Source organism: Vigna umbellata, chromosome 8 (assembly GCF_029865625.1).
Source record: "Vigna umbellata cultivar VRB3 chromosome 8, Vumbellata_1.0, whole genome shotgun sequence".
Classification (NCBI taxonomy): Eukaryota; Viridiplantae; Streptophyta; class Magnoliopsida; order Fabales; family Fabaceae; genus Vigna; species Vigna umbellata.
The window spans coordinates 40,274,968-40,299,902 of NC_142172.1; the positions used below are offsets into that span (position 1 = coordinate 40,274,968).

At 31.5% G+C, this 24,935-nt stretch overlaps 4 protein-coding genes across 5 annotated transcripts; all 4 read right to left on the reverse strand.

The window, feature by feature from the left end:
- Window positions 1-888: 888 nt before the first annotated feature.
- RPL21C (Ribosomal protein L21) lies at window positions 889-3,645 on the reverse strand. Its single transcript, XM_047306714.2, has 5 exons — window positions 3,281-3,645; window positions 2,843-2,923; window positions 1,852-1,953; window positions 1,694-1,768; window positions 889-1,143 (listed from the first exon to the last, which is right to left on the reverse strand). Exons 1-5 carry the CDS (start codon window positions 3,566-3,568, stop codon window positions 1,048-1,050), a joined length of 642 nt encoding a protein of 213 aa, XP_047162670.1. The 5' UTR covers window positions 3,569-3,645; the 3' UTR covers window positions 889-1,047.
- A 1,687-nt stretch (window positions 3,646-5,332) lies between these two features.
- On the reverse strand, window positions 5,333-10,409 carry LOC124832493 (calcium-dependent protein kinase 4-like). 2 transcript variants are annotated; one of them, XM_047306712.2, is made up of 7 exons: window positions 9,724-10,409; window positions 8,402-8,545; window positions 8,123-8,275; window positions 7,889-8,004; window positions 6,618-6,785; window positions 6,253-6,477; window positions 5,333-5,676 (listed from the first exon to the last, which is right to left on the reverse strand). In XM_047306712.2, exons 1-7 carry the CDS (start codon window positions 10,262-10,264, stop codon window positions 5,542-5,544), a joined length of 1,482 nt encoding a protein of 493 aa, XP_047162668.1. In that variant the 5' UTR covers window positions 10,265-10,409; the 3' UTR covers window positions 5,333-5,541. The 2 variants fall into 2 exon arrangements, with proteins under 2 accessions (XP_047162668.1, XP_087952565.1); XM_088096439.1 differs by lacking the exon at window positions 6,618-6,785.
- A 3,274-nt stretch (window positions 10,410-13,683) lies between these two features.
- LOC124832497 (calcium-dependent protein kinase 4-like) lies at window positions 13,684-17,670 on the reverse strand. Its single transcript, XM_047306715.2, has 7 exons — window positions 17,013-17,670; window positions 15,979-16,122; window positions 15,712-15,864; window positions 15,481-15,593; window positions 14,787-14,954; window positions 14,431-14,655; window positions 13,684-14,035 (listed from the first exon to the last, which is right to left on the reverse strand). Exons 1-7 carry the CDS (start codon window positions 17,545-17,547, stop codon window positions 13,898-13,900), a joined length of 1,476 nt encoding a protein of 491 aa, XP_047162671.1. The 5' UTR covers window positions 17,548-17,670; the 3' UTR covers window positions 13,684-13,897.
- Window positions 17,671-21,416: 3,746 nt separating this feature from the next.
- On the reverse strand, window positions 21,417-22,077 carry UPB1 (transcription factor UPBEAT protein). The gene has a single exon (XM_047306717.2). It carries the CDS (start codon window positions 21,937-21,939, stop codon window positions 21,598-21,600), a length of 342 nt encoding a protein of 113 aa, XP_047162673.1. The 5' UTR covers window positions 21,940-22,077; the 3' UTR covers window positions 21,417-21,597.
- Between the last annotated feature and the right edge of the window lie 2,858 nt (window positions 22,078-24,935).

The window sequence follows — 24,935 nt, forward strand, 5'->3', positions numbered from 1 at the left end:
CCACATAAATTATACATAACAACGGATCGTTTTAGATTTGAGCCTATTTTTATGCGACTGATATTTGAGGTAGGAAATCTATGTTTGTATGGAAATGATATGCTTATGTTGCACTGAACCATTACAATTTGAAGGTCAATGTGGAGCTAGTTAAAATGTTGCCTGCTGTTTTTTTAGAGTATAGAAAAATATAATTACTTGCAAATATCAACATTGAACTTGCTTACTAAAATTTGGTACGAGAAATATTAATTTGTGTTAAGAAAATTTCGCATAAACTCACTAAATCTGGCAAGTTTCTTAATTTGGTAAAATTCTTTTTAGAATTACCAAATAACAAGACATCTTGAAATATTAATCAGGTTAAGTGTGCTACTAACCCTTCTCTTTTTGCATGGTTCGAGTACACTTTGGGTCAGTCACACACAAACAAAATTCATAATACATAAGGAAAAATCCACAGGACATTGACAAATTTGAATGCATTACTTGTTTCCAGAGAGCATACGAGAAAGGTGAGGAAGTTCTAGATTTTCAAAAGAACAATAGGAAAAGTTTCGAAGTTTTGTATACTTAGTTTTCTTTCTTTCTTTTTAACCAACCAAATGAAACAATAAATACTTCCTTCCCGTACTCTCTTCTCAGAAAAAAAAAAAATGAACACAGTTTTCTTTCTTGTTAACCATTTGATGTTTGGCGTGTGTTTAAGTTTTTTACTTCCTGCATATAGGAATGGAACTAATTAAAAGAGGATAAGCCAATTACTTATAATCTTAAAATTAAATTTCTTCCAGCCATTCTTCTATGGAAGGCAAGAAGAAAACTGACTACAATTCCAAGCAAACAAAAGCACATTATGAGCTAAAATTGGAACGTGTAACTTGGAGCTAGAGAAATAGCAATGTATTTGGAAACGGGAGATTACAATAATACAAAATTACAATATGCAATTACATTTGTAATTTTAAAGCAACACTAATAAAGACGGCATGATTGCATAAAATTGGAGATGAAGAAGCTACAGTATAGGGACAGTTCACAAGATGTTCATGATTCGGAATCCTTCGATTTGATATCGTCCATAGTAACTTTTGGGTAGTTCTCATAGCCCATAATGCTATTTATCCGTATACGTGTGTGTGGCTGTCACATGTTGAAATCAACACAATGTCAAGCATTTCAATAACAGGGACGAAATCATTTTCAACTAAGCTTTATTTGAAGAGATGTCACAAGATTTTTTAATTTTTATTCAGTTTCTGATAAGTCACTGTATGATTTAAGTAGCATAACATTAATGCCATGGTAATCTTGCACCACTCAGTATAATAAGTGGAATTAGTTATAGCCACTTAAAAAGTATGGTGAAGTGATGACTGCCATGGAAGGAGATGTCTAGTTCCCAAATTTATGGTTCCAAAGGCATGAAATTTTATTTTCATGATAACCAAACTTTGTCATTTTACTTCTACATTCCTCAAACGCTCGGACAGATCATTCCACCAAACTGTCTAAGAAAGGTGGGGTGATAGTTTGCATGAGATGCTAGGTTTAAACCTCATTATTGCTATTGTACACCCATACGAATAAATAATTCCCAACCACTCGCTCCCAAGCCATGCAAACCAACATTTCAATTGCAAAATATTTGATAAATAATTTGATTGCACAAGTTAAAGCATAACTGTTGTACCTGTCTGTGTCCAATGTTTCTGCGATAGTGCTTCTTCTTTTTATATTTGAAGACAATTACTTTGGGGTCTAAACCCTGCATTAAAACTAAAGTGGTAGGTAGAAGATTTCTTTTAAAAATATTATCTAGAGAAGATAAACGAAAAGAAAAAGCTGTACCTGCTCTTCAACCGTTGCATATACCACAGCATTTGTAACTATTGGTTTCCCAATGTAGCAAGATGTATCAGTGCCAACCAGTAAAACTTTGTGCAAAGCAATCTGTAGTTACCAACAACTAAATTAAACTGATAATAAAATAATCTTTTGGAAATTACAGAAGTTGTTCATATAGCATTATCACTTGAGATGGCATCAACATCACCCCGAACCACTCGTAAAAATAACTTTATTCAGCTTACTTAGGCCAAGTTTCTTAAACAGACTTTTTTGTCAGAACCTTTAAATCTACATGTCCTAAACCATGGTTCAGATCATTAATAGGTCCTAAATCTACAATCAGTTAAATTTTCACGATATATGATTACACTAGTCAATGAACTTCATTCTCCAAATATCTATCTTGTACTTTGGAGAGCCGAAACTTTGATATAATAAATGAACAGATATATTGTCTGTCTGTTGCAGATACATTTTCTTGTGACTACCAATTACATCAATAATAATAACATACTATGGTATTTTGCCCTTAAAAAATGACATGCTGTAATTCATGCACTTTCGCATGCATAAACACTATTCTGATATTCACTATTCAAATGCTTATTACCCAGCTGCCATCACGCTCAAATCACAGAAATTTTAAAAGCAATAATGTTTGGGGAGAAAGTGATGGTAGTAAGCTGGCGAAGCATATAATCAAAGACAGAAAAAAAAAACATTGAAAGAGTTTTAAGAATGATACAAAACTGTGGCTGATGAGTTAAAGCGTATCTATTACTTGAGCTAGAGGGAGACCGACCGAGAAAAGTTACAGACAACATCAGCATGACGGATTGAGAAATCAGGGGTTTGTCTACAGAGATATTTCAGAATAGAATATTACAACATCATTTGATCCATGTAGCAAACTCCACCTAGTAAGAAAAGGTCTTATATTGTTCCAAAACAGCAGAAGTTAAGAAGTAAACAAGCTATCATAGTTATGCACCTTATCATTAACATTTGCACCTGACAACCTCTGAACAACAAGCTTTCGCCCGGGGTGAACAATATATTGGCGTGAACCAATCTAGACAATACAACAAAAACAAGTTCAGAATCACACAAGACAGAAGATAATATTAGCAGAAACCACAAAAATATCCTATCAAACTTAAGTGGAACAATAAAACAACACTTCAAACAACCAGAATTAACTGTTTTAATCGATGGCCGCCACTTTACAATAGCACCAAAAACATATATAAGCAATAATTAAAAGCATTTAGCAGCCTCAAATCTTGGAGTACAAATGCAATTGGCCAGAAAACTCATCTGGGTCAACAATTTTAAACCGCAGCTTGCAACATTTCCACACTGGGTCATCGAATCCCATACCCAACTTCAGAAAAAGAAAGTTATTCCCAATTCATTAATCAGAACTCACCATTACGACTGCGAAGAGACCGGGCTCCCATGAGGGTGCCTTAGCCGAGACAATCTGGGTCGGTTCTGGCTCGGTCGAACCGGTTTCCGTTTCGGTTTGGGCAACCGCAGATTCTGAGGACTTGGGAACGGGTGCGAGAGGTGAGCGAGGCGAGCATGTGAAATTGTAAGAGTGAGAAGGAAAACGATTGAGATTGAAAGATTGAGAAAATAGAGGTTTAGGGTTGTGAGAAATGGTGCAATGGGTTCCGAATGTAGCGCACAGAGTTGAAACAGCAGCAGTGGCCATTTTTGAGAGACCTCTCTCTCTGTCTCTTCTTCTCAGGCCTATCTATCCTCTCTTCTTTCCTATCCTTTTCTCTTCTCACTTTTATTTTTCACCCAAAAATTATTTTTAAATTGGTTTTACTTTTTTTTTTAACAATAGAAATTGAACAAATTAAAATAAGGCACGCCACACTCTGCACCAACCTTACGGAGAAACAAACAATAAAAATTTTATTTTTTTGCTTAATTTGATATTTTTTAGATTTCAACCTTTTAGGGGTAATATTCCTACCTTATATCACAAAACTAATTATTCCTATATATTATTTTAACTAAAATTAGAACAACCAAAATAAGGATGAACTCAAGTCTAAGTAAAAGTATTATAGAGAATTTATACAGTTAAAATAAACTCAAGTGAGTTCAAATTTTAAAAAAATGAAATTATACTAACTTTGCTTAATTTGATGTTTGTTATCCTCGATTTATTTTATATAGATGTCATATATAGATGTAAGAATGAGTCAAATTAGTGGTTTGAATCTGATCCATTTAGTTTACTTGGTAGCTAGTCTTTAAAATATTGATCTTTTATGACTCATATGTATCGATTAGTTAAACCAGTTATAATACCTAATTCATAATAGTTATTTTTAACATAAAAAGAAAGATATAAAATAAAATATGTTTCGGGATAAATTATTATTGTAAAAAAATTAGAAAACGAGAATTTTTAAAAATAGAAAAATGTTTTAATAGTAATAAAATTCTTACAAAGTTGTAGATCGTATAAAATATTTTCAGCTTAAAATTAAGTTATATTTTTATCAAAATTTAATTAAAATGTACGAAGTGTGTAAATAGTTTTTAATTAATATTGAGTTATAATTATAGTATGGTAAATTATCAAAGCAAGAACTAATTGTAAAATTATATTTAGTTTATTTAAGTATTTAACATATAAAAATTATACACTAATAAAAAGAGAACTCATTTTATTATAACTAAAATGTTTAAATATGTTTTTTATCTATAAACTATTAAGTAATATTATAATTGTTTAATGTTTGGAACTTTAATTATGTCCTATACTTTCTAAGAGTAATGAATTTAGTTTCTCATTACTAACAACTTTTGTCTCATGTGGAAAACAACTTTCCCACGTAGATATATGTATGGCTTATACTTGTATTAACATGTGTGTTAAATTTTATTTTTTAATGATTTCTTTTAAACATTAAGATGTAATGACTACATTTTTTTTTATTCTTCATTTTCACATGGCATTCACATATCATCATAATTTGTCGTCACAATAACTATAAACGTTGTGGACATCATCTTCTCTCTTCCCACATGAGAATTTTTCATTTTCATTTTGAAAAAGAAAAAGAAAAATCTCCATGTATAAAAAGAGAAAATAATACCAACAATGTCTTTCCTTATGCACGAAGAGAGAAGAAGAAGCAGGTTAGACCGACAACATCACTAATCATTGTGATGACAGGCGATGGTGATGCATGCAGTGAAGATTTGGATTGTGGCTCTAAATGGGATGGGAAAATGGAGAAGATGGGGTCAAGAATGTAGTCACTACATCTAAATGTTTAAAAAAAATCATTAAAAAGTTAAAACTCAACAAACAAAATCAAAGTTTCAGGACAAATTACCATTGCTCATAATAGTTGAGGAAAAAAACATTTTTAAGCCTAACTATTAACCAAGTTAGGTTAGCCCAGTCAGATAAGAATTGGACTCATAATTTTTAGAGGCAACATGACTATGCAGCTTGAAAAATAATAGCAACATATTTCCTTTCTCTTTGCTCAACACAAACACAAAAAGCCAATTTACCTTGTATGTTGAGTCTATTTGACGTCACCGAATACAGAGTTCCAATGTAAAATATATAATAATCATGTGCATGAAAAATTAACTATTGACTTTTCTTCTATCATATGTTTCCTAACGGCACTAAAGATCTCAATAAGCATATTAGGATGAGTCATTCACTCCTAAACCAGGAAATAATGAAGTTTTATGATTGCTGTTCATGACTTTGCTTCTACAACCACCTGGTTCCCCCCTTCTCATCATTGTTTCAAACTCCCCATAATTAATTCTCCCATCCTGAAAAAGGACACAAATTAGAATAGAAAAACATTTTCTGCTTTAGAAAGAAAGGTATCATAGGTAAATTCATTCAAAATATCAGAGAAAGAAAAGCCTTATTTTGGGACAGCTAACATAAAAGACCTGAGAGACGTTAGGAAGGAAGCATTAACAGAACGTTATTAGCATTTAAAATTTGGCTCAAATCAGTGATATAGATTAATAGCTCAAATAAAAGTAAGGTTGGAGATGATATTTAAAGGGTTTATTTAAGAAACCTGAGAATTTAGTAAATATTGCTAAAAACATTTTCAATATTGAAAAAACTTTAGAATAAACACGTAAAAGGCAGAAATGAGAATTCAAAAACATAGCAAAAGTTGTAAACATGAAATCTTTATGCAGTATTTGATCCTAATGGTTGACTTGCAAGAGAAACAAGAAAGTAGAAACATATTTCACTTTCACTAATTTTAGAGATAACTTGTTCGAGTGATTATTGCTAAACTAAATGAATTCAACAACGAAGTTCAGTTAAACTAAGCAGAGTGACAACAGTCACATCAGCACGTACTATTGATCAGAGGAACTTACATCGTCTTGATCAATCTCTTTGATCATCTCATCCAGATGCAACTCACCAAGGCCGAAGTCTTTACAAGCCTGTTGAAGCTCATCAATGGTGATGTAACCACTACCATCTTTATCAAAATAGGAAAAAGCAGCAACTAAATTCTCTTCTCTTTCCATCTTATTCAAGTGCATTGTAGCTGCGAGAAATTCACCATAGTCTATTGTTCCATTGTTGTCTATATCAGCCTGCCAAAGTGCACAAGAGAGACCAGTTAAAGATCACCCAGTTCAACGTATACAAAAGAAGCAAAAAAGATATGCAGCTTTTTCACATAACACCTCCGTTTTTATTACATTCTATTCTATATTAACTATAATCTACCTACCGCATCCATAAGGGATCTAATTTCAGATTCCATGAGATCACATCCCACACTTTTCAAACCATCTTTGAGTTCCTGAAAAGTGATTGTCCCGCTATTGTCTTCGTCAATCATTTTAAATATCTCTTTTAATCCACCTATTTCCTCCTCTGAAAGTCTTTCTACTATGACCTGAAGAATTTTTCAACGTAAAATATAAGTGCACGACTTATATGAACACAATACTGTACAGAAAAATGATAAAGCATAAAGATCATTTATGTTTGGACAAACTTCAGAGAAAATAAGAAGAAAAAAATGAAATTGACTTCTGCATGCATAATCTAATTTGGAGAACCTCTCTCAAATAACTTCTCTACATTTTTATTTTTCACTTGTACAGAAGCTAATTTTAACCTATAAAGAAAATAATTTCATTTTTTTTCTTCATATTTTTCTTTTCTAGAAGTCCTTATAAAAGACCCAAAATCAAAATGAATGGAAATGCTTAAACAAAGAGACCATAGAACTGGATTTAATCATCACGCTAGAACAAACAGAAACCTTACCGAGGATAGAAATATCCAGCAAAAGCAGAAAACTCTTACCTAAGAGAGAAATGGATTCATAGAACCCTTTTGTGTGTATATATATATTCAAACTAAAAACTAAATGAAAATTCGTCCAGAATTAGATAACCCTCCAAAAAAATGGCACATGAAACTTTTATGTCATATAGAAGTGATGGGGAAAAACTCCTCTCACACCTAATGAGGGTCAAAGTACGAGACCATACACAAAACAACCGAAAAGTATGAATTTACATGATTAGACACCTCGTGTCTATTTCCACCAAATTGTCTCTAAAGTATTTCATTATATAACAATGCATTAGTTTTCCAGAAAAACTTGAGAAAATCCTGTCGCATCTTAGGGCGGTGACCCTCTCTCTAGATTGAGTGTATCGTTTTTCTTCATATGTCCCTTTATAAAACAAAGCTTCATGACTGCCACCATAAATAAGACTCAATAGACTTTAATTATTTCACCTCTTCATCCATGCCTCATTATGAGAATGGGATTCTTCAAGAGTCAAGATGCATTCCTACCCCTACCTCTTGGAATCCTGACTTTCCACTACCTGTATTAATGTCTGGAATTTTGGATTGATTTTGCAACAATAAGTTATGATAGGTTATCTCATTCGACAAATTTTTAATATAAGCCTCAAGAAAAAATTAATATCATGGTTGAAATCAAACAAAAAAAAGGTAAGGCATAACAATTAAACATACACGTATCGCCATCTTCTTAAGTTTATTCATTGTTGAGAAATGCTTTAGGCGCGTCAAAACAGCAGGATCCAGAGGTTTGTCCGGGGCAACACTGTCATCAACAATCCAAGGGTGACCTGAGAATACAAGCCTCCATGCTTGTTAGATCTTTTACCAAGCTATGACATTGTAATGAGCTGCCATACACCAATAGCACAAGAAAATTCAGTTAAAACTAGTATTCAAGAAACTCACACAAGACTTCATGAGCGGAAATTCTTTTCTTGGGGTCCTTATCCAACATCTGCTTTATCAAATCTTTAGCACTTCCTGATATACTTGGCCACGGATGAGATGCAAAATCAACTTCTGCATGCAAAATCTGTTTGAAAACTCCTGATTCGGATTCTGAAAAAAAGAAAAAATTGAATGCAACTCAGGCACAAAGATAACAAGCATATGATCAAATAATATACAGAGAAAAAAATTCAGTTGTTAGTCGAAGAGAATTACAGTAAACATTAGGATCATTACTTGCCCAGAAAGGTGGAAGCCCTCTCAGTAAGGTGTATAGAATAACACCAGCACTCCAAACGTCCACTTCTGGTCCAGACTGTCTGCCCAACACCTCTGGGGCCATATAGTAGCAAGTTCCTACTATATCACTAAAGGTTTGTCCTGAGAAGAAACAAGAAAAAGGGCAAAGGTAAGAGTGTGTTCGGTAGTTGTTTGCCAAAATCATACACGCATACTAAATCCAGGAAGATGGTTAAGTGACCAAGGAAAATTTATATAACATCAAGAAAAAAAAAAGTGGCATATAATGTGAGTCAGAAATTTGTGGATTAGAATTAGATAATTAAATAATATTAATTATGAAAATAATGGTTTTGCACCAAGTGCCAAATTGTGTCCAATAACAATGAAAGAACTAGCAAATAGGTAAAGCAAATTACACCATTTAAGACAAAATAAAGAACAAACACACAGATAGAAATGAAAGGACTCTTTGTAAGTTATTCAGAATTAATCAAGAAAGCAAAATAATCATTAAGTTGCTTACTATTTATTTGTTGCTCAACATTCCCTCATATAGGAGCACAAAACAGTTACAATTTAGTCTGAATTATAACAGAAAACTAACTCAAAAAAGAATGTATGAACAAGATGGTTGGTTCACCAAAAGATATAATTTTTTTTGGTCATCTTTCGAAATGTATACAATACAACTATGACACGATATATCTCTTGGAAAACTTATTACACCAAAATTTACAAAAATCATTATATTGTGCTAATTAAATGATGGATTGTTTTAATTAGACTAGCATTTGATGGCAGTGAGTTTATGATATCTTGGCCTTTCACTTAATGCTCACCATAATTTTGTATAACTATAGAATTATTGTCTTATTAGATAGATTTTAATGCACGGCATTGCGAAAAACTCTAGCTGATAGATAGAGATGGGTTCTTCTGCATTCCATTGTTTGTGATTCTAAATTTTACATTAATCCTGTTGTTATTAAGTTAACCATAACCATGCATCATAATTTTGTAAATTAGACATAGATAGACATAGGGGAACATTTCTAAATCCTACTGAGAGGTTTATTAAACAGGAAATCTTGAACATTTAATATTTCTCTATTTTTTGATACCCATGTCAAGGGTAAGCAAGCAGCTAAACCCACGGGCACACCAACAAATGTGTTGAAGTTGATTCGCACTAATCTGTAAGGACCTGTTACACTACACATACATTGATGGGAGGTAATTTGATGACTTTGATTGACAAATTCATACGGAAAGGCATGCATTATAAAATCGAATTGAATATAAGCGATGAATGGAACCTGGTTTAAAGAAGACAGAGAAACCAAAATCGATAACCTTGAGGGTGGCATCCGTGGCGATGGTATCAAACAAGAAATTCTCAGGCTTGAGATCCCTATGAATGACCCCATGAGCGTGGCACACTTCCACCACCCCAACAATGGTCTTCATCAACTTGGCAGCCTCTCGTTCGCTGAAATACCCCTTCTGAGTGATCCTATAGAAAAGCTCACCCCCACGACACAGCTCCATCACAAGGTGCACCGCAAACTTGTCCTCGTAGCTTCCCTGTATCCTTGCCACGTTGGGGTGCTCCGACAAATGGTGCAGGATCTGAACCTCCCTCCACACATCATCGTACTCCTCTTGGCACAAAAGCTTCGTCTTTGGGATGGTTTTGCACGCGTAAGTCTTCCTTGTCTCGTTGTGGGTGCACACGTAGGTGGTGGCCAAGCGCCCTTTTCCCAGCACCTTCTGTCCCACAATGTAGTGCTCCAATAGGTCCGGGGTCTCGTGCGGCAACACATTTTTGCTCTTTGATGCGCTCCAATCTTTCGACATTTTCCCAGTTTCCTCCTCCCTCCTAACAATCTCCAAAACTCATAATACCAACTGAATTCCCACGATCACCATGCCACATTTTTAGTGTCTTGTAACAACTGTCAAGGCCATAATTACTGTCGTTTGAATCAGGTCCAAAACCAAAATCAATTTTATCTTTAGCTCACTTTATGGGCAGCAAAAAAAATTTCTCACCTACATTCATCATTAATAGATTCTAATTATATATATATATATATATATATATATATATATATATATATATATATATATATATATATATATATATATATATATATATATATATATCTATCATGGTAGAGGCAGACACCATACAGCAAACACAATTATTAGTATGTTTCAAACTTTGGAAATCCGTAGGTTCGTTTCAAAATGCGGAGCTAGAGGAAATTCCGGATTAATTAGAGAAAAGCCTTATATATGGATATATTTTTGTAAAAGGGTCGCAGCAAATGTTGATGCTCAAAAGTAATTAATTTTTCCAGCATGGATGGTTTATAGTACAACAATATTGTATTTATCGGAATTTTGGAGAATACACAAAATTTTAACCAAGTTTGATTAAAATCAAACAATGGAAGATATGTATTAGAAGTGAGAAAATAAGTTTGATGTAAAGAAATAGTTTTCATTTAATATGTTAACAATCTACTAAAACAATTATGAGTATATGATTATCTTTCAAGACAATAAAAACTTGTTAAAGTTATATTTCATCACTTTGTATATTGTAATCAATCAATCTTTATTTATAAATATACAATTAAATCATGTCATCAGAGTTTTATTTAAATGTATTCATCAGTGATAGTTTGAATGAATATCTTTCATCATGACTTTATAATTAATTAGAATCTTACGTTTATTCCTAACATCTAAAAGTAGGATGACAATTAGTTGGATCACAACTTAAAACTACCTCCCAATCAATCTTAAGTCACTAAAATAAGATGAGTGATAAGTTCATCCGACAATAAATATAAACTACTAATTCATAAACATGTAATAAAAATGTACTTTGATAAATAAATAGAGTTTCAATGAGTTATATTTGCTTTAACACTTAAAGAGATTTAGGTCCTCGATGAAAATAATACAATATATTGAAGAATCGTTCTCTCTTATAACCTCTAATCGTGTTTACTCAATAAAAGGTAAGTGATTTATAAGTTCTCTCAAAATCTCTTCAAAAAAGTATCTAAAACTAAAAAAACAGCTTTGTTTTTATAAATTCTTCGGGACAACGTTCACTAGAGAACTTGTGTCTCCAATTTGTCAACCATCAAACATGTTTCATTCATCCTTAACTACTTGGTTGACACCTATAGAAGATATTTTAATATTAAAGTTAGCAAGTGTCCCAAAACAAAAAAATTAAATACAATAATATGAAATAAAATAATCAATGTAAAACTATCTTACTTTAATCTCGTATTTATATTTTATTTCTTATAGATTTTCACTTCTTATCAACCTAATTATGTCTCAATATATTTTAATATAATTATTTAATTAATTTATGTTAAACTGTTTTAGATTAGTTAATCGCGTCATACACGAAGTAATACGTTCGATGTCATCGATCATATAACTAATCAGTTAACATGCTACTATTATTGGTCATCAATCATCTGAACTATCAATAGGTATTGTACATATATCCTATTATTAATATATTAGCCGATTAAAAAAATCAATTATTAACAATGGGATCCAGAAAACATATTTATATCTCAACTCTAATAACAAAGTTAAGTAATCATGTTGACTATATGCTTTCTTTTTAAATCATTTTACCTAATATGTTAGAAAATAACCTTGTATTTATAACACTTCTTTAACTTAGTTTTTTATTTGTATTAATCATTTTAATTTATATTTTCTTTTTCTTATTCTAACTTTGCTTGAACTTATAAAGCTTACAAAATTAATAATATTATTCCCTTTCAGAAAATTAAGTAATCTCATCACAACTTATTTTAAGATTGTGTTTCATAGAGGAAAAATAAATAGGATGTATAAAATTAGAAAAGGGTGAATGAATCAAAATAGTAAATAAATGAGAAATTAGAATATTTTATTGGAGAAGAAAATATATAAATAAAAAAGTTAGTAAAAAAATTAAGAAACATAATAAAAAGTACAGTAGATCTTATTGTATTTTCAAAAGTGATACTTTGAAATATTCCAAAATAAAAAACACTCACTGCTCAGGTTCAATTTAATAATATAACAATATATTTTAGTATTTTAAATTAAAATTATATATATATATATATATATATATATATATATATATATATATATATATATGGGGTTTGTTAATTTGTGTACGCTCTGAGTAATATATTTTAGCAATGTGTACCAGATTTTAGTAAGCAAAAATACCCTCATATATTATAGATTCTAAATTCTAAGTTTTAAAGTGAGGGTATTTGAATAATTTTCATTCTCCAAACTAAAAAAAAATAAGAAATCCCAAACCCTTAATCACGTCTCTCATTCTTCTCAACCATCTCTCTTTTATTCAAAATACCATTAATCTTAAAACTTAGAATCCATAATATATAAGAATATTTTTGTTTATTAAACCTGGTATATATTGCTAAAATGTACTAACTGAAAAAAAGAGTTGGTTTTCTTTTATAATATCAAGATCACATCTACTTTATTTCCATTTAATAACATAACCATCAATATTATTTTCGTTCTTTTTAGCTTATGGTTGTTTACTCCTTTCTGTTTTCATTCTTCCAAGAAAGACATTAATTGTATTGAGAAGGCATGGTAATAATTTTTCATGTTCAGAAATGAAGGCAAATAGACATTTTATTTTTACTATTACAAAGAACATTAGACATCCACTTACTCCTGAAATTATCTGGGGATGGTTGCAAACGCTATGACTTATTATTCCTAATCCATTGTTATCCCTGGTGTCACAAATTACCATCCTTACGACCGGCAACACATTTTTATTAGATATTTTTCGGTCGCATCACTTTTCTTAAACCATAGTCGTTTAACAATTTTTCTTCACTCTTTTCTCTATCCCTTGCTTTCTCTTGACTCCGCAAATAATAGCATCACGTTCCCTTTCTCTGGGGTGAAAGCAAACTCTTTCGGCTTTGTTGCGATACCGTGCAGACAGATCTTTATCCAACGCTTAAATCAGTAATATAATCGATCAGAATATAAAATCTTAAATTCTCAAACTCATATTTTTTACCTTATAAACGTGTGAATAGCATAGTCATCATGACTCAATACATAATAAATACGGTTTACCTGTAAACTCAATTATAGATTATAGTTAAATGGTTTTTAGGATTTATGACTGGTTGGTGTTCTAGAGACATGAGTCGTTGTAGCATGTTAATCTTGGGTCACTTGTACGATACACAAATCATTCAAATTAATTTACATTATATATAAATATATGGTTAACATATTCAACTTCACATAATGTTCTAAAGAAATAAAAAGATTGTTCCAGAAGGTAAACAAAGTTCCAATACAAAACATATTATAGCCACGCTGTTGGAAAATTTTACTATCATTTTTGTTCTACTATCATTGGTCCTAACTGTACAAAAAAAATCAGGTAGCATATCAAGAGGAAGAGTCTTTCATTCCAAAAGCATCTGCAATATTGAAGTTCAAATTGCCTTTCATGGTTCTGCTTCTACCAACATTCGGATCACCCGTTTTCATCATTGCTGCAAACTCTGAATAATCAATTCTGCCATCCTGAAAAACAACGATACACAATTAGGACCTAAAGCCTCATAAGTTAAGGGAAAACAATGCCTCAAGTACCTAAGAGAAGGCTCTCAAAGATAATTTCAAACAACACTATCACAGAAAGAAAAGCCTTATTAAGTATTTATGAGTTAAATTTGTTTTTTTTCTTAATTTTAAGTGAAAATTGAAATCAGTGTCTCTGTAAAAGTTTGATTTACTTTAGAGACCTGCTATGAGAATGTTATTTCATTAAGTTTAGATATGAATTCATGTAATATCATCAATTTTATTGGGAAAACTAAAAATGGAATCAACAAGAGTTAGAGAAACTAAACAACTGACGACAAACAATCACATCAGCAAGTACTAGCGAAAATGTAAACACCCTTACAGGAACTTACATTGTCTTGATCAATCTCTTTGATCATCTCATCTAGATGCACATCGCCAAGGCCAAAATCCTTGGTAGCCTGCTGAAGCTCATCAATGGTGATGTAACCACTACCATCTTTATCAAAATAGGAAAAAGCAGCAACCAAATTCTCCTCTCTTTCCATCTTATTCAAGTGCAGTGTAGCAGCAAGAAATTCACCATAGTCTATACTTCCACTGTTGTCTATATCAGCCTGCCAAAGGCAATGAATGATCACCCAACTCAAAATACACATTAGAAGCAGAATATTTATGAACTTCTTTGAAATAACACTAAAAACAGCTGTATTACATTCTCCGATAACAGTAATAGTAATCTACCTACCGCCTCCATAAGGGATTTGATTTCAGATTCCATGAGATTAGAGCCCACACTTCTCAAACCCTCCTTCAGTTCCTCAAAAGTTATTGTCCCACTGTTGTCTGTGTCAATCATTTTAAATAACTCTTTCAATCCACCTATTTCTTCCTCTGAAAGTCTTTCAGCAATGACCTGAAAAGAATATTTAGATGTGTCAGCGCAACCAGACTGTATAAAAAAGGGACAGAGCATATAAAATTTATAAAGTACATACGAATTTCTATTTTGAAACAAAAAATATATAAATGATTTAATCATCATTAACTGGAACAAACAGAAATCTAACAAATGATAAGAACATCCATCAAATGGAGAAAGCTCTAATATGAGAGAGATGAATTCATAGAAACTGGCAATTCTGTATTTAGCTACCCTTATTTTCTTATGTGATATACATTCATCATCATCATAATCACTGCCCTTATATTTATGACATATTAAAAGCATTCTAAGATCTACAATCCTATATACAAAGTTATTATGTGGAAGGGATTAAGAAGTCCATACTTAATTATTAAAAAGCAAATGCTACTCTTAAGCCATATACAAGTTATGAACTTATCCCATTCAACAAGTAAACAAAAATCTCCGGAAATTTTTTATTATCATTGTAGAAATCAAACAGAAGGATAAGGCGTATAATGATAGCCAAACATACCCTTAATGCCATCTTCTTAAGTTTATTCATTGCTGAGAAATGCTTTAGGCGTGTCAAAACAGCAGAGTCCAGAGGTCTGTCGGGTGCAATATCATCAACAATCCAAGGGTTACCTGATTATACAAGACTCCATAGTAGTTAAATCTGCTACAAAGCTTTGATAATATAACGATCTGGCATACGCCAACAGCACATGAAAATCCAGTGACGACTAGTACTCAAGGAACTCACATAAAACTTCATGAGCAGAAACTCTTTTCTTAGGGTCCCTGTCTAACATCTGTTTTACCAATTCTTTAGCACTTTCTGAGATATTTGGCCACGGCTCAGAAACAAAATCAAGCTCTCCGTTTATAATCTGTCTGAAAATTCCTGCTTCACTCTCTGAGGTAATATAAAAAGTGAAAGCAACTCAGGCACGACGAGGATAACAACCAGAAGACTAAATCGTAAATAGAGTCAGTCCAAAAAATATACAGTAAACATTAGAATCGTTACCAGCCCAGAAAGGTGGCACCCCACTCAGTAAGATGTATAGGATAACACCAGCGCTCCATACGTCCACTTCTGGTCCATAGTGCTTGCACAACACCTCAGGGGCAACATAGTACGGACTTCCCACTACATCATGGAAGGCTTGTCCTGAGGACAAACAACAAAAGGAATTGTAAGTCATGCATGAGCAGTAAATACATATTGTTTTCTTTTCGGTACTAACTAAACACATAAAGGGAAAATTTTTGTTCCACATCATGAAAAATAGAATAAAATTGCGTCCGACGCAGAATATAGGTATTCAATTCAATCGCTTCGTCCAAAATATACATGTTTTTATCCAAAAGGAATCATGGAATCGAAGAATCTTTGTAATAAGTTCCTCGATCCCAAAGGGAGATATGGAATAACTTGTGCTTTGCCTGTCCTTTTTTCACTTTATTTAGTGGTAAATGTATCAACTTGTTAATAACTAGGTTTTATATGAAAAAGGGGGCAAGGGGGGTCTGTGTCCGCGCTTTTTGATTGGTATTTGGAACATGTAACTGCAGTTTTGGCTACTGAAGCGACATTTTCCTGCAATTTCCTACCACATCAAAAATCTCGATGAAATCATGACCACAATTTACAACTTTTGTTAAAAATTAAAAAAATATTGTAGACCATACCATACATCATGAACATTGGCAAAATCAGCAGACATGTATATGCAATACGAATAGACTAAACTTATATGCAGGTGCTTTTGAGGTATTCTGCATTCACGAGTGAATATTCATGTCAATAATATTGTGTAATAGACACTTATGCGCGGATGTTGTTGGTGTTTGTTGTAAATTCATATTTGAAGTTCCTTCTTGATAATCTTGGGTAACAAAAATTTACTGTAAAGGGTAAAATAGATTACAGACGTGAAATTTGAATTCTGATTAGAGAATAGAGTGCCTGATCAAGTTGATCAAGAGGCTAGACCTTTAAAACACAAGGGCTGTGGACCGTTTGTTTGAAAAATTGGATAGAGAAAAGATGAAAGGAACCTGGCTTGTAGAAGACAGAGAGGCCAAAATCCGTGGCCTTCATCTGGGCATCTTCACCAGGGGTATCAAACAAGAAATTCTCAGGCTTGAGATCCCTATGCATAACCCCAAGAGAGTGGCACGCCTCCACCACCCCAACAATGGTCTTTATCAACTTTGCGGCCTCTCTCTCGCTGTAATGCCCCTTCTGAATGATCCTGTCAAAAAGCTCACCCCCGGCACACAGCTCCATCACAAGGTGCACGAACACAGAATCCTCGTACGTCCCTTGTATCTGAACAACGTTGGGATGCTCTGACAAATGGTGCATGATCTGAATCTCCCTCCACACATCATCGTAATCCTCCTGACACAGAAGCTTCCTCTTCGGGATCGATTTGCATGCGTAGAGCTTCCCCGTCATCTTGTGCGTGCAAAGGTAAGTGGTTCCAAATTGCCCTTGTCCCAGCTTCTTCCCCAGAACGTAGTGGTCCCTTAGTCTCGGTGTTTGATACGGTAACACGCTACGTTTCGCTGAAAAACCATGCTTCTGCATTTTGTTTGTTCTCTCTTTTTCTCTCCCTCTGAACTCCTAAATGTTTCTGTGGGGGAGGTTTGAAAATGAATGTGATATGTTATTATTGATCAGAGTTGAATTGCCTTTGCGACCCTTTATTTATCTTTTTCTCAGTGCTATGCATGTAACAATTGTCAAGGCTATAATTATTTTTGTTTAGATGGAGGATATGAAATCATAGTCATGATTCCGAAAGAAACATAGTTAAGAATAAGATTATGATGATGTTATTTAGGTTGTGCTTGTGTTAATGTCTCATGTTTTGCTTGTGTGAAAATAGAATTTTTCAATATAAGCCATCCATCACGTACTTGCGTGTGGCTGCCTTAAATTACAACACTGTTTAAAAAAAAAATTAAATAACGATTAAAAAATTAAGTAAAAATAAACAATTTTTAATGTTAATTATAAAGACCGATGTAATGAAGATCTGAAGGAGAAGTTGTTAAAAACTCAAATTTAAGTGTAAGTGTAACATTGAATAAAAATAAAAATATAAAATATTATATAAATTCTTCATCCATTCATCATCAACTTCTTTATTTAAGATGTTCTTGTTACTTGTATGAATTCACAAAAATGACCATTCTCTCTTTCAAATTATTCTATCCTCGATTGAAACACCAAGCCCACCTATTCTCATTTCACATATCTAACTTTCAATTTATTAATTTTTTTCTTTACATTTGAATATATTTTAGGAATTTTATACATAAAGGTGATTCTCTCCTACCCCACAAAGTTAATATTTTAAAACTTTACTAATATATATCCACAATATATTATTAAAGGTAATTATGAGAAAAATAAATAAATGTTTTAAAAATTTACTAATTTTTGAAAGTTTAGGTGATTTTAATTTTTTTTATTAAAAAATTCTTCAATTTAAAATATTTTTATTTTCGTGTAAATTATTATGTCGTTTATTCTGTCGTCAACTATCTATTTTTCTTGTTTTTCTATCTAACTCATATCGATTGGTGTTTCTTTTCAATATTTTCAATAATATGACTAATAAGTTGGAGGAAAGTATACAGAGAAACAACAAGTTAATCGATCAGTTGAAAATCAAATAAAGATAATGGGATAAAAAATGTTATGAGTACTTAGTATATCAAATTCTTTTATCAAAATATTCATTTGAAAATACCTTAATTAATTATAAAGTACTTAAAACTTAAAAAAAGAATTTTGTTATAAAAAAGAAATGAAAAATAAAATAAGTAATATGGAGTAATTATAGAAATTATCACGATAATATTATCATGGAAGTTATTATAATCAACTTTGTATTTAAATTCTCAATTATCATCTTTTAATTTAAATTATATTTAAAATGATTAAAACATATAGAATATAAAATTATAATAAATATTCATATTTTTCATTCTTATTACAATAAAAAAAATCTCATTTTCAAAAATTTAATTCTATTGATTTTATTTTTATTTTATTAATGGTTAAAATAATTGAACATGCATCTTATATATAGATTTTGTCTCGTAATATGAATTAACCTTAAGTGATTACCCTTTTGCTCTTAAAATTTAAAGTCTTTATTAGTTTTCTTTAAATTTAATTTTATATTGATAAATTTTTTACACATATTAACATTAATTTCCTCTTGAAGAATACGTGACAATATACTATATAACTTCATGCTCAATTATTTTAACAGAGTCCAACATAATTAATAAAATTAAATTTTTAAACTAAGACTATTGTTTTATTATTCTAAAAATAAAATATATTAAATACTTGTTTATACTGAATTAAATATTATATATATATATATATATATATATATATTCAATTATATAATATCTTTCCACGAAATAAGTGAAATATTCTACATATGAAGCTTATAATATAAATCTTTATTTAACAAAGTTAGTCTTTTGAACTGTGGATAAACTCTTATAAATAAGATTTAAAAAAAGAAAAAAAGAAGAAGCCCAAAACTGCTAAAATTTAATATATTTGACTTAAAATAACTTTTTGCAAATTCTAAAAAATTATCTCTACAAAATTGTAACAAGTAATGATAGATAAAGAAAATAAAAATGATATAAAAACATATTAATAGATAACATATAATAATAAAACTAAATCAATAAAAAATTATAAATTAAATAAAATAACTTGTAATTTATAAATTAGAAGATTGTATAACAAACTACTTCGACATTCTTATTAAGCCTTATAAATTGATAAATTAATTTATAAATTAATCAAATTAAATAGAAAGTAGTTTATTTATGTTACCAAAGTATATTAAGATTTTTCATTAATAATCATCACCAAAGTAGGTAGCACTGTATCGCATAGGAGAATAGAATAAGGGTAGGCTGACAAAATATTACGAGTGTATGTTAAAAGAAGTTAAATAATATATGAATAACTAATATCATCTATATGTCATTCTGTGATCTATATTAGTGTTTATAATTATTATTGATTATAAAGTGATTTTGAATCAATCGCAAAATAACACGTAAATGATGTTAAAATATTATTAAAAAAATGTTATCAAAATATCATTATTCATAATATATATATATATATATATATATAAATTAAACTTGGCATGGGACACTCCTCAAATCAGTGTAAGTACGATTATTTTGGATAAAGGTGCATTACACACGTCTTCTCATAATAAAGGTTGATGAGAAAAACTAACTTTACTAAATGAGTAGCATGTTAGTCAACGGTTATCGTACGGAATGAGTTCATCTTCTCTACGGACCCAACCACTAAATTAAAACATAACAAATAATAATAATAATTTTACAACACACTGCAAAAGAATGTACTCCATTTTGCAATATTATAATTCAAAACTTTCAAAAGTAACTATTCCATTTATTATAAGTATTTCGTTATACAAAAAGAAACCCCTAACATTTATAAATATACACTTTATGTTACACGTTTTTATAAACTAAATTGACTAGAGGAAGTAAATTTATCCAAATTCTTATTATTTTCTGCGAGCTCCTATTTTAAATTGTTGTATTAACTTACAGTTTTTATTACTCAATTTGTAAAATTTGACACAGATGTGCAATATTAGGAAAATAATATACAATGTCATCTTTTTTAGCAACACAAATAGTTTTTCTTTTTCTCGTAAAAAATGACACGTATGTTTTTTCTATCTTAAAAGCACAGGAAAAGACGAGAAAATCTTAGAAATGAGCTGCAGAAACAGGTCATCCCTGCATTAAAAAAAACTTGCATCATTTACTCCTACTTTTAACCATATTTTACGTTAATTTTTGCGAGAACTAAGCTCTTATAAAAAGTCACAAGTCTGAGATTTATCAGGAGATTCAACAACAAGATAACAGAGTTTAACCTATAAAAGGATTTAATTAAGTTTTCATAAAAAGTTATAAAAATGATGAGAAAGAAATTTACATCTCAAGTCAAAATGTTAAAGTAATAAATTTATAGGTCTTTTCTCATAAAATATTCCAATTCTCAATAAATAAAGTAAAAGTAATTTTCCGAAATTCAGTTTACGAAGAAAATTTTTAGTTCGATAGAAATGAAAAAGTGATGATCATGTCTAGTGGAATATTAATCCACCAATCTAAGATTTTTGGGTTCCGACTTGGCATCTAACTCACTATTGTAAATCTTCTCGCCAGATTAACAGGAACTTAGATGTGTATTTTGACTCTTAAAATCAAAATTTCCACATTTTCAGATTTCAAGAGTGCATGTTATGGTCGATCATTTACGTTCTACATGTTATCAAGTGGCAATCATTTCAAGCATAATAACTAAAAAAAAAGTAGTATATCACAATTGAGCGATTGATTAATACAGGTAAATATATGTATAACAAAGACTGTAATAAGGCAGTCATATGATTCTTACACCATGAAAATGATCATAAAACTGATCTAAATCTAGATGCAGGAGACAAAGAACATGGAATCTGAAACCAATGTTTGTGTAGCTACAAACCACAAGGAAAACAAAAATCTTAATTATAATTAGTCTTTACAAACAGATGAATCAGTCGTGAGAGGCTGTCAGTACCTTAACCATAACCTGCATGACCCTCACTCTCGTTTGTAAGGACAATATGTAATTAGCAGTTTCTCTGAAGAGTCCATCCAACCCCAAAGAATCAGAGTTAGGTACAAGGGTCTTCAATGTTCTCACGCGTCTCCGAATCCCATTTGATCCTCTTCGACAACCACCCCTTCTCTTCATCAAAACCCTCCTTGGCCTCCTAATAACACCCTTCTTTTTGGTCCTCAAACACCCGTATGATGAATTTCTGTTTGCTTCAGTTCCCTCAAGCAGATCCTTCAAAGAGAGGGAGACAAGAGAAGGGTGTGAAGAAATTCCCATGACGAAGCAGATCAGGTTCTAAAACAAGAGGGTGGTGTGTGGTGTAGTGGTATAATAGAATAGCATAACCAAGACAGCATAATTTATATACATGATGGGGTTGATTTGAATTAAGGATTAGAAGGTGGGGGCCACAGTACACTTTGGAAGGAGGGTTCCAAGGGAATGGGAGAGAGACAGGTGTACCTAAGTGTGTTGCTTGTTGCTTTGGGCATGTTCTCCAACCCAATGCACATGCATCCACATGATTCTTCTTCACAACACCCAACCTCTCTCTAAACCACCACCTTTCATCACACACACACCTCCACCTAGTAAGACCACCCTGGATTATTCCCCTCCCACTTTCCAAATTCAATGCACTCACCATTTCAATCGCCTCCTTCCAGCTCAATCAACGTGGCATTCCACATATACAAACTCATGCCTTCATTATATTCACTACCTGCTGCTTCAAAGGAAACCATGTTACTACTCACTTAGACATTATAAACTATTACACGACTATTATTTGTCACTGCTTCTCTTAACAAAAAGTCGACCGTTTGGATCATAATGTTGGGATAAGATTGATAACCTCTCAGATTCATGAACCCTGTTAGTTTTTCATTGAACGAACTCATGAATTTAATCACTCTTCAAAACAACCACCACCTTCTCGTATACGTGTCTATATCCCTCATCTTTCCGTCCACAATTGATATTATCACGCAACAAAAACGATACATTGTACTTAGTACTTACACATATACGATGTTAGATGAGATCCGACAAACATTCCTCCTTTCCCTTTTATTTTTAATCTTCTCCGAGCCATGAAGGTGCAGATCATATGCCTCCCCTAAAACATGAAGCCTCACGAAACTACAAACAAATCAAGGACTTAAATAACATCCACATTCATGCATCAGAGTCCAAGTAACAAGTTTCTTCCATGTGGATGATAAAAGCTAAAGCTCCATGCGTTATATATGTAGAAATTTAGAAAAGATATTCATGTTTTCGTACGAGAGGTAAGATGAATCTGTAATTTGCCACACATCTATATTCATTTATGTTCAAAATTAAGTGATACTAAATCTTCATAGCTAGATTCTGTGGTCCTCAATTTAAATCTTAAGTGAGATTGTTGGAATCAAATTTCTAACCTTTTACGAATCCTTTTCCCCCAGGTAAGTCTCCCTTTTATGGGATGACATTCTTTCATTCGGTTATTAGTTTTTTTTTTTTATGAATAACATTGATATTTATTGCTCATAAATATAGATTTTTTTTTTCTATATTCATATTTACTTCCAAAAGCAATAAACTTTGCATTATGGTTTATCATTACTGTGGCACGCATCCAATGTCTAGCAAAGGAGATTGAGATCCCCTACAATAAAATAGAGAGCAATGAAGTTGTGTTTTTCTCTTTAGGAGAGATCTTAACCCATGCTTAGCTGGATAATCAATAAGCTCGCAAATGATAGACCAGACCAATTGGAAAAAGTCAGGTCAATAATAATACACATGTATAGGGATTTATGTGGTTTTTGTCATAATAAAATTGTGAAACAATTTTTTACAACAAAAAAAATTGTCAAATAGAAAGATGTGCTATAAATTATATTTGTATGATTGTTATTGTATCTGTAGTTATATTTGTAGGATGGACTTTAAGCCTAACTCAACCCCACAAAATCGATTTGTAAGGTGAGGTTTGTAAGTCACTTATATATTATAGTTTGGCCTTATCTCTAGTCGATATGAGACTTCTAACACACTCCCTTCATGCCGAGGTATAGACATCTCGTGCGTGATAGTAGAAATTGGGTGGTCCGATAGCGGGTGGAATAGAAGAATAGAATGCCTCTGATACCATGTTATAAGTGAACTTTAAGCCTAACTAAACAGATTATATAGTTTTATTATTAAAAATTACCATATAAATTTATCATATAATTTTGATAAGTATAAACATATTTTTAGGAAAAAACAATAACATATAAAAACGACATCCACTCATATGTTTGTTAGTTGTTAATTAATGTGATATATAACATTAAGTTTGAATACAAATAAGCAGCTTCGTTTGGTTGTTTGATGTAACATAGTATGTTAGAGAACCTTTGAAGGAATTATGAAAATTCACACAAGTCAATGAAGAGATTTTGTTGATGCATTTATTAAAGGAATAAAAAGTCATCAATATAGATAAAAGTAAAACATGACAAAGGTTAGATACTAAGCCTCATGCTAATTGAAGTTGGAAAAGTAACGACTAAGAAACAAACTGGAGAAAAAAAGAAGAAAGTGCTCACTAATAAAAGAATTAGAGTACCCATCAAAGGGACTAAAATTGTAGTTGGTTCAAAAGAAACAGTATATTTTTACTTTAGAGCAATGTGTAATGTTACTCACCATATGATCACCGATGTAACTATCTACATATTGAACAAAGTGTCCTCACTATGATGGAGAGAGAGCTATTGAAAAATATGAATACATTAGAAAAATAACTATATGACAAACAAAATGCATGGTATGAGTTTCATTAAGCTTACGTAGAGGTGTCAATTTGATCCATGACCCTCGGGCTAGTTCTAACTCACTCTTAAAAAAGTCTCCTCTTAAGAAGCTCCTCAAATGGGAGTAAAAAAAAAAGCCCAAACTCCCAAAGCCCCTTCTCAAGGGGGTTAGAGTCAAGGTTAAGGTGGATTTAACCCCACTAATTTTCTTTTGGAAATTAAACTTCAACATTCTCATAGTAACTATTAAAAGTACTAAATTTTATATTCATATAATTGATTTCTTATTTCAAATTATTAAATAAAACTAATTAATTATATTTTAATAGAATATTTAATATTCAAAATAACCACCTTTTTAAATAACTAAAAACAATTACAAACCACACACTTAATTTTACACAACTAAATAGTATTACAAATTTATTTTACTAAAATATTATAAAAATGCTTTATTTTGTTGCCAATTTTAATACAATTATGTCT

What these genes read in the sequence shown, in the direction of transcription:
- RPL21C (XM_047306714.2), bottom strand. Translation starts at nt 3,568, where the DNA reads ATGGCCACTGCTGCTGTTTCAACTCTGTGCGCTACATTCGGAACCCAT. An exon ending in GTGCAAATGTTAATGATAAG is followed by an intron (nt 1,954 to 2,842) that starts GTGCATAACTAT and finishes TGGTAACTACAG; the next exon opens with ATTGCTTTGCACAAAGTTTT. An exon ending in GAAACATTGGACACAGACAG is followed by an intron (nt 1,144 to 1,693) that starts GTACAACAGTTA and finishes AACATGTGACAG; the next exon opens with CCACACACACGTATACGGAT.
- LOC124832493 (XM_047306712.2), bottom strand. Translation starts at nt 10,264, where the DNA reads ATGTCGAAAGATTGGAGCGCATCAAAGAGCAAAAATGTGTTGCCGCAC. An exon ending in TTCCGCTCATGAAGTCTTGT is followed by an intron (nt 8,005 to 8,122) that starts GTGAGTTTCTTG and finishes TTGTATTCTCAG; the next exon opens with GTCACCCTTGGATTGTTGAT. An exon ending in AAGAGATTGATCAAGACGAT is followed by an intron (nt 5,677 to 6,252) that starts GTAAGTTCCTCT and finishes GTCCTTTTTCAG; the next exon opens with GATGGGAGAATTAATTATGG.
- LOC124832497 (XM_047306715.2), bottom strand. Translation starts at nt 17,547, where the DNA reads ATGCAGAAGCATGGTTTTTCAGCGAAACGTAGCGTGTTACCGTATCAA. An exon ending in GGTGCCACCTTTCTGGGCTG is followed by an intron (nt 15,865 to 15,978) that starts GTAACGATTCTA and finishes ATATTACCTCAG; the next exon opens with AGAGTGAAGCAGGAATTTTC. An exon ending in AAGAGATTGATCAAGACAAT is followed by an intron (nt 14,036 to 14,430) that starts GTAAGTTCCTGT and finishes GTTGTTTTTCAG; the next exon opens with GATGGCAGAATTGATTATTC.
- UPB1 (XM_047306717.2), bottom strand. Translation starts at nt 21,939, where the DNA reads ATGGGAATTTCTTCACACCCTTCTCTTGTCTCCCTCTCTTTGAAGGAT.